Source organism: Pempheris klunzingeri, chromosome 13, assembly GCF_042242105.1.
Source record: "Pempheris klunzingeri isolate RE-2024b chromosome 13, fPemKlu1.hap1, whole genome shotgun sequence".
NCBI lineage: Eukaryota > Metazoa > Chordata > Actinopteri > Acropomatiformes > Pempheridae > Pempheris > Pempheris klunzingeri.
The window spans coordinates 17,207,940-17,217,520 of NC_092024.1; the positions used below are offsets into that span (position 1 = coordinate 17,207,940).

Consider the following 9,581-nt stretch of genomic DNA (forward strand, 5'->3'; position numbering starts at 1 on the left):
TGCACTGTATTACATTTTGGGATTTGAGGACACTTTAACTGGTAGATGGAGTTTTCTTGTGTGTAGGATTTGACCATCTCTGACTAAAGCAACTCTTTAGTTGTGGCATCATAAGGACAAAAATACATGTGGATAAAAGTCATAAATGCCTGGCAGGAGGGGTGCACGGTGGGGGTAGGACTACACACAGCAAAGAGACCATAAGCACTCTTATGCAAGAATAATTAATTAATGGTCCCATTACAATACATGGACACATTCTGAGGTAGTACCTCCTAAAGTTGATACAGAAATGTAATGATGCAAAGTCCCAAACAAAAACAACTGATGTAAAGTCAAATCTGGGATGTGAGGGTTTCAAAGTTTAAAAGTCCTGCATTCAAATGTTTACTTAAGACAAAAGCACAAGCATCAAAATATACTTAAAGTACCAAAAGTAGAAGTATTGATTAAGCTGAATGGTTAATTTCAGAATAATATATATATTATGTTTCTGGATTGTAATAATAATATTACATCACTTAATGCTGCAGCTGCCAAAGGTGGGGTTCAATAGCTTATTGTCTCATTGAACTGAACTATAAAGTTGTATAAAATGGAAATACTAAAGTAAAGCATCTAAAAACTTGAGTTAATGCTCTCAGCTGCTTTCCACCACGGTGCTTCTGGTCATCCATGCCCGGGGTGTGCGCCTGTGCCTCGGGGCCCCCGGGGCTCTGTCTCCGGCCCTGGCCTCCCTGGCTGCCCGCCGTCCTGAGCGCTTCAGTTCAGCTCTGTGTCACACGGGGCGCCCGCTCCTCCGCCGCTCGGTTTGTGTTCCGGGTGATGCTGCTCTTCTCTTCAAAGCAGAGGAAAGTCGGGGGCTCATGTGTCAACATCCAGGGTTTCCCCGGGGAGGTGTAGCGTTAACGTTATCCCAAAAAACCCCCCTGATGCCCCTTTGAAGAGCGTTTTATTCTCGCTAGCCCGCTCGTCCTCGGAGGCTGCGGTTTGTCCGACACCGGAGACCAGAGGACGATCTTCGGCTGCCGCTGCTTTGACGTTAGCTAACGTTATTTTAAACGATGACAGAGTACAAAGTGCGAACAGCGTCTCCAATCATTTAATAATATCTGGGGACCTGTTAGCTTAGCCAGCTAGCCTGGTACTTCGATTGCAGCAAGGAAACAAGGCGAAACTCACTGCTGACATGATGTTTCCTCAATCAAGGCACTCGGTAAGTTGGTTAGTCGGACTTGTCCCGCTAGGAAACTAAAACACCGAGCCAGCTGAGCTAACGCTAGCTAGCCACCGACAGCTGATACCGACCTAGCTGTCAGCCTTGCTCACAAAGCCGGACCTTTTGCTCCCACACCTCCCTCGCGACGTTTGCACCGATGTAGCGGAGCAGACATGGCCGCTCCAAACTTTAAATGAATCCGGACACCAGCTGTAACACTTTCTTTGTCTTTATTTGGCTGAGGAACACAGTCAGAAGTAAGCTAGCTGTTGGTCAAAACAGCTCATTTAAGTTGGTGGTGGAGTCTTTGAGAGCAAGTTATTCTGCGCTGGTTAGCTTATTCCACTGTTTGTACAGTCAACAAACCATTCAGCAGAAATACAAGGGCAGAGGATGTATATGTATCAGATGGATGTGATAATAATTTAGAAATGTGTCTAAAATTACGTGTTTAGAAATAGAAATGCTGCTGGGTTTAATTTAACATAGCTCTAAATTGCATTGTAGCTTGGTCATCTTACAGCTAAATGAGACAAAATAAAAAAAAGTTGCTCTTCAAAGGCAAAAAGCTGCAGGAAAATCACTCCATGTGATTTTTGTAACAGCCTTTCAAACTTTGCTCAGTCAGGAAAGAAATGAACCCAAAATTAGACTCAAATTAGGCTTTTTAAGCACCACCACCACAAACACAGCATGCTAATTAAAATTAAAAAAAAATCAAATCAACTTTATTGGCCAAGTTTGAATAGGCAAACAAGGAATTTGACTCGGTGAAGCTTGACTCTCTGTACAGTGAGGAAGTAAAGTAACCCTAACCCAACAGTAGGAAGAGAATACAGGACAGTACAAACAATATATAACTCTTTAACAACAACGGTATGTATAATAGAAGTAGGTGTAGTGCAAAAAAGTAGTGCAAAATGTTGCACATGTGCAGGGGTGTGGAACTATTGTACAGTGGATCCTGAGACTGAGGCTAGTGCGAGTTCACCAGGGTGACGGCCTGGGGGCCTCCTTGTCTGGTGGTTTTGGTGTACAGTGATCTGTAGCGCCTACCAGACGGGAGGATGAATTAATACTATTATTTATTCAAATGCATTGAGGTGAAACAACAAGATCACGGCCAAAGATAATTTTCATTATCCATTACGATGTAGATTATTCTGTAGATCAATTGATTTCTTGTTTTGGCCTTAAAATATCAGAAAACAGTGACAGGTGCTCGTCACAGCTCTCCAAAGTCAGTGAGATGTCTTCAGATGTCTTGTTTTGTCTCATAAAAGCCCTGAAATGAAAGATATCCAGTTTAGACTGATATAAAAGAGACTAAAAAAAGCAGTAAATCCTCACCGTGGAGAAGCTGGAACCACAGAGTGTTTGGTATTGTTGCTTAAAAAAAGACCGAAATGAGAACTCTAAGCTGCTGACTGTCAATGGATTAATCAATTAATTAAAACTTATTATTGCACCTCTAGACTAATCAGTTTGTGGATTCCAAAAAAACCCAACCCAAATATCTGCAATTGTTTTGATAGACAACTAATAATTTATGGAAATTTTCAAGCAAAAATACTAAAATAATAAGTAGTTCCAGTCACACAAAGAATGAGACTGATGTTATGCTCCTATCTCTGACCTCAAACATCTGGATGCTGTCTGTCGCTCAGCTCTCAGACCCAAATGGCGTCCGTAATTGTGTCTTGGCCCTCACTCTGTCAGGCGAGATCAACACACACTCTATTCATCAATAAAGGACTACTTCAAAAATTATATTGACATGTTCTGATATCGTCCTGCGGTAAAAACTAATCTTGGAAAGACGGTCTTCCGTTTTTCTGAGATTGTCCACAGAGTAGAGTGAAACTTGACACACTGATACCGACAGGGCAACGTAAAGGAATTGGTGAGAGGCTCCATTGATTTTGAGTACATCTCTTTAACATGATGCGCTTGTGTTTTTCATTTCTTTTTATACGAAACCTACATGGAGGATATTTTAGAATACATTTATTTGTGCTTAATCATGCTGCTGTCTGTGTGAGCATATCGCTGTTATTTCATTAATAATTTATACTGTTACATTATCACCATTACAATATTCTAATGATTTCTTTTTTATCCTGTACTCCGGTCTCATTTAAAAATGATCAAATAAACAAATATAGCATGTACGCCTAACTAACAGTTCTACCACTATATTACAAATGGCGCACTAGTGCACTGTGCATTTTGGAAACAGAGTTTCAGCCCCGCACTTTCAAACCGGGTGACTCCATCCTCTCAGTTCAGTCCCATAATCCCACTGGAAACCTCTTGCCCTTGCATCACTTATTTAGAGAGTAATGAGGTTTAGGGCATTAGATAAACCCTGGATTACAGCTTTGGACTGATGGTTTAAGTGTAGTCTATACATATCCAGACTTCTAACGCAGCCTCTAAATACCTCTCACATATGGTCAGCATGGGCGCACTTTAATCTTGCGCTCTGTAAACACATTTCCTCAATCACGGGAGAGTTTGGCCAGTGGTTTTCTAAAGACAGATGTTGCATATCAATTTTGTCAGCCAGTTAAACATAAATGCATCCTTCCCCTCACGCTGACCTTCATTTTAGCTATCCTCTCAAGAGGTTAATCTCAGAAGTCAAACTACTGTTTCTAAACAAACCAAAGCACACTTTCAATACAAGACATTTGTAATTTCTTTAATAATGGACTGGATGGGAAATGTTTAAGCAAAGGTCGTGCATCCCAAGCAGCGTTTCACAGGCCTTCACCCTGCAGCGAGAGAGCACATTTCCGTGCAGTTGTATAAAAGCTGATCATGTTGTCCTGTTTCCCAGGCGTCCTCTCAGTCCAGTCAACCCCTCAAGTTCACCACCTCCGACTCCTGTGACCGCATCAAGGATGAGTTCCAGTTCCTCCAAGCACAGTACCACAGGCATGCAGCTGACCCAACCACATACACACTTAATATAATCTCAGCGTGAAACATTTTCTCCAAGTTTATTATCGTGGCAGCTGACCTGGGTGGAAAAGCTCCGGTCAAGGCAGCGTTTCTGCCCTCTCAGAGATGCATCTCATATTGAGGAAATCCTTTAAGTTTCATTTTCCTTCTGTTTTAATCTGCGCTTTGAGCTCAGTTTTTTGTCATTTTCTGGGAATGTGGCAACACAAATGTGTGATTAGCTGCCTTAACGTAGATGCATCTTGATTTTTATTTTTTTAAATTTCTGCACCTACTTTTACTTTTACTTTTGTTTTGTGTGTCTGTATTAGGGAAGGTAGTGGTAAATGTAATGCTACAGCCTGCAGGCAATCTGCTTAGCTCAGCATAAGGATGGAATGACGTTGAATTATTCCTTGGCATACAGGATACAGGACATGTATTGTTTAACATTTATATTCTCTCTACCCAGTCTGAAGTTGGAGTGCGATAAATTGGCCTCTGAAAAGTCAGAGATGCAGCGTCACTACATCATGGTAAGTGGCTGTTTTATCTTTATCTGATCTCCTTTAACATACCAACCAAAGTCACTCAGTGTTACACCCAGCTTACTCCAGGAATGTCTAGACCGTCTCTCATTTATTCATTCAGTCGTGCATAATCACAAATATGTGAGGGAACGCTTTCCACTTGATCAGCAACAGATAAATACTTTTAAAGCTTCCCTGAAGGCCAGTGATCCCATGAGAAAAACAATCAATCCACACACTGTATATGCACACACATAACCTGTGTGATTTTCTCTCGCTGCAGAGTCCAGGCTGTTTCTCAGCGTGTGTTTGTGTAGGTGTATTTAAAATGTACAGAAAGTCTACAGCTGCGGTGTATTCTAATGTTTGCCTTTTTCTCCTTCTTTTGGTTTATAGTACTATGAAATGTCCTACGGGCTGAACATTGAAATGCACAAACAGGTAATCACTGTCTCCTATAAGGAATCTTTCTTTAAGTGGCCCAGATCTGGTAACCTGACCCTTCCCCCCCCCCTTTTTTTTTTTCTTTTCAGGCTGAAATAGTGAAGAGACTGAATGGGATCTGTGCTCAGGTGCTGCCTTACCTGTCACAAGAGGTAATGGCTCTCACGCATTCATGAATGCGGTTTGATTTCCAGCCATATAAATGTACTCGCATGTCAAGCTTTGGATGGATGTGGATGTGTTTTCTCTGTTTCAGCATCAACAGCAAGTCATGGGTGCCATAGAGAGAGCCAAACAAGTCACGCCTCCCGAGATGAACTCCATCATACGGGTGAGCTTGATGAATGAAGGATGGACGAATCATGTCTCATCCCAAGCATGAAATAAAACTAAATCAAATCGTATATAAAGTCAATAGGCCACAATGACTCTTTGTCTAAGACACAAATGTTTCTTGTTACTACAACATATCAAAGTATCAGGTTATAATAAGAAATATTTATAGTTTTGATGAGATTTTGTAATTTTGTAAAAAAAAAAAAAAAGAATAAATAAATGGTGCTGGACAGAATGAATATGATGATATAATTTGATAGAATTGCTTGATATGTAGCAGAAAATAGACAGAAAAATGTCATGACATTAACAATATCTAGTTATAATGTGTAAATAATCTTGTTCAAAATAAGAAAAAAATTACGAATACATCCTTTAAAAAATAATTGCGGCCAGCAAGCTAGTTAGTTTTGACAGCTATTAAGGCTGAGTAGCTCTAACATGTTCAGGGCTGGTTAGCGTCTTAACGGGTGGCTCGCCAGTTACCATGGTTCCCCAGGTAGCGTTGTGAGTAGTCACTACTGCACAACCTGTTTTATGGATGAACTCGGATGTCCCGCTTGTTGGTGTGACTTCATGCCAAACATCGTGAGCACAGAAACACGTAACACGCAAATCAATGAAATGGTGAATATTAATGCTAATAACAATATGCTCTGAATAATAACATTATTAGGTGCTAATTGAAACATGCAAAGCAGAAGCTCTAATTTATGAACTCACACTGTTTGTACCTTGTGTGTGTTTCAGCAACAGCTCCAGGTGCAACACCTGTCCCAGCTCCAGGGCCTGGCCCTACCTGTGACCCCGCTGCCCCTGGGCCTCACCCCTCCCTCCCTGCCCGCCGTCTCCTCCAGCTCCGGCCTGCTCTCCCTGTCCTCCATCTTGGCCAACTACTCCCACGGTCAGGCCCAAGTGGTGAAGGAGGACAAGGCCAGAGAGTCCGCCGAGAGAGCGCCGCGAGGAGAGGACGGGGACAAGTCAGACTAGCGCAGACACAACACGAAGGTTTGGAGAGGGGTGTGAAGTGTCGGGTGGGGGGGGAAGAGAAAGGTGAAACTGTAACTGTAAATGGAGATTGATGTAAGTCTGACTGCCTGTCTGCTGGGTGTTGATGTAGAGGAGGAACTGCAGGGATGACGACAAGCAGAGAGGACGGAGTTGGAACTTTTGGATGTGCGGATAAGGAAACAGCTGAATGGCTGAGTGAGAGTTAAATGTTCTTATTATTTAGTGGTAATAGACTCAGTTCAGGCTTCTAGACTTTTAAATAGATGCTTTTTAGTGTAAGCCACTGTTGTTAGGCTTAACCAAGATAAATGTTTTCCCAATTGGAGTGAGAGCTGAGGATGAAAGCTGACAGCAGCGTCCCTTAAATGGATCTGCCTCTCACAGGTTTATACTTCTTACTTTTTTCGCTATCAAATCTCCTTTCAGTGTTTTTTTTTTTTTTCCATGTCCTCTTTTAGTCCATCTGATTGTTTCTTACTGGCCCCTGTCTGCTTGTCTCAGTTTGAACAACATCTCGGTTCCCTCTAACTCCTTTCCCGCCGCTCATCACATCCAATAGCTCCATCACCTTTTTTCCAAAATGAAAAATGTTTACTGGAGCTGTTCGGACAGTGATGCCGTTCGTTTATGTACTTGGATCCAAATTAAATGTCTGATGTGAGACGGGATGTTTTTAAAGGGACATTTCACTCGTCAGGTGCATTCAAACCCTTCAAACACAAACCATTCAGCTTTTCACCGTTTTTTCCGTTTCCATACGACCAACCACTGGATGCGCTACTTTAGCTGTGTACCTCAATCCCAAAATGAATGGGACTATAATACATCAAAAACCTTAGTTTTTAGTTGGTAGTATGCCCATCCTTGGGGTTCATTTGAGTTTTTGATAGGCCTAGCTGCTGCTACGCATGCTACATGGCTTGGACCATGGCTCGTTTTTTCAATGACAAGAATTCAAGATTTGAAAAAAAAGACTTTATTTTGACATGCTGTTTTCGTGACGTTAAAGACAGGCTAAGTAGACGGTCAAAATGTGTCTGTGTGCGCTCAAGTGAATGTGACCGGAAAGAAGAAAACACTTATTTGATTTAACTTTTGAAATTTTTTTTTTTTTTTTTTTTCTCAAAGCACCTTTTGTATTTTCCTCACCCTTTCTCCCGCCCCGTCCTCATACTGGTCCAACCTTTAACTGACCGAGACAAACTTGAACAGGATGTAAACTTCAGAACCAGACGGTTGTAAAAGACGTATACATGTACTGTATTTCTGTAAGTTAGCACACTTCAGTTTATACTGAGACTGTATCAAGCACCTGTCTTCTCCTGCCTTGTTTGACTTGTGTCCGATTGTCGAGGGACGATCTTCCCTTTTCTTTCATTTTCTCCGTTGTTTTAATGAAGAATGTGTCCGGGGTGACTTGCTAAAGCTCTGTAAGCAACAACAAAACAAGCGTTCATTCAGAAAACAACATTTAAACATGATTTTCAGTCAGTTCTTGTGCTTGTGACCAATTATTGTGACCCGTTCTCTGCTGATTTTACATTTAGAGCATTTTCTGCATAGTAATGCTCTAAATGTAAAATACATACAAAGTATATACTATTTACTTAACTGATTTACTTACTTTTCTTGAAGTTGAAATAGAATACAGAAATAGACATCACTTAGCAATTTTTAATCCACTTCAATGAAACATTTCCACAAAAAGACAGCCATATTAACCAGGCTAGTGTGAACACTCTACATACTTAATACCTGTCTTTTTTGTATGTAGTATGGATTTGAAATCCACTTAAGGCACCAGGATACTTCCGCTCTCTAGCCCTCTTTCTTTCCATTCATTACTCAACCGTTTCTGCCACTTTTCGTGTGGACAAACGAGTGCAGCACCGTGAATGTCCTCAGGAGAGACTGTCTGAAAAGTGTGCACTCCCTCCACCTTATTTAAACGCTTATCATCGTAGCTCAGCAGGTAAACATTCTCCAAGACGGTTAGCTTTCTCCTCCCTCTTTAAAATGTGGCTGTTTAAAACATAAACAGTTTCATATTCTGACACGGTCAGATGACGCAGCGTATTAACCAGCTCTAGCATAACCCTGCTCTTAGGCTGGGCAGGTTTTGATTATGTGCTGCGCTCACTCTGCAATGACAAAGTTTGCTCAAAGCACTCGGCGTGCAGACTGACCCTTGATTTTTGAGTGTGCTGTTGATGGACTCTGTTGTCCCACAATGCAATGCACGGAATGGAGGAGCTGCTGCACACACAGCTGGAACATATCTAAAGCAGTGGTAGATGGTGGTGAAACAACTTGAGGAACAAGCATGTGGAAAGCACATTTTGATGTTAATGTAATTGGCAGTTTCTAAAATGAAGCATAAAACTGTTTAGTGTGATTTCTTTCTACACTAACTGCAAAAAAACAGTTTACCATAAATATTACTATAATGTTCATACTGTATGCAGTGAGTACGGGTCTGGACACAGCTGAGGTGTGCGGTTTAGAAACAGGCATGTTGATATTTGAGGCAGCAGAGGGCAGCAGCGCTCTGTCAGTGATCATCAGTATGAAGTCACATTCACAAGGCTGATGTCTACCGAGTGTCTACAGAGGTGCAGGTCAGTCCTCTGTGTTCACCTCATTGTCACCATATTGTTCCTGTCCCATCTTTATCACCTTACTGCGGGATGAGCAGACTTTGCCTGTTATTCTCCTGTAAATGTGAGCGCTTTCCAGAGCTTTGACAACCCACCTTTTATTGTCTGAGCACGTCTGAGCTCAGAGCTTAAACCTTTTTCTTCCTTATTTCAATGTAAAAAGCACTTAAGTTGTGGCTCAGTGCTTTTTTTTTTTTTTTTTTTCTCGGTTTTTCTTCTTCCTGTCTGTGCTAGTGTTGAGGAGCTGAAGATTTTCCCTCCCTGGAGATTTGACCTTAATATATCGAGTGTGAGAACACATGAGTTAGTCATTTGCACTCTTATTGCTGACGTCCGTCTCTGTAGAAAACCTCCATTGGCAAAACTCAGACTTATGAATGGTATGTGTGTTTGTTTTTGCTGTGAAGGGCCAATTTGTATACATATGAATATATCAAT

The 9,581-nt window shown here is 41.5% G+C and overlaps 1 protein-coding gene across 1 annotated transcript; it reads left to right on the plus strand.

The window, feature by feature from the left end:
- Positions 1 to 803: 803 nt before the first annotated feature.
- LOC139211789 (TLE family member 5-like) lies at positions 804 to 7,440 on the plus strand. Its single transcript, XM_070842178.1, has 7 exons — positions 804 to 1,216; positions 4,062 to 4,159; positions 4,638 to 4,701; positions 5,092 to 5,136; positions 5,229 to 5,291; positions 5,396 to 5,470; positions 6,226 to 7,440. The coding sequence occupies exons 1-7, from the start codon at positions 1,190 to 1,192 to the stop codon at positions 6,463 to 6,465; spliced, it is 612 nt and encodes a 203-aa protein (XP_070698279.1). The 5' UTR covers positions 804 to 1,189; the 3' UTR covers positions 6,466 to 7,440.
- The last annotated feature ends 2,141 nt before the right edge of the window (positions 7,441 to 9,581 follow it).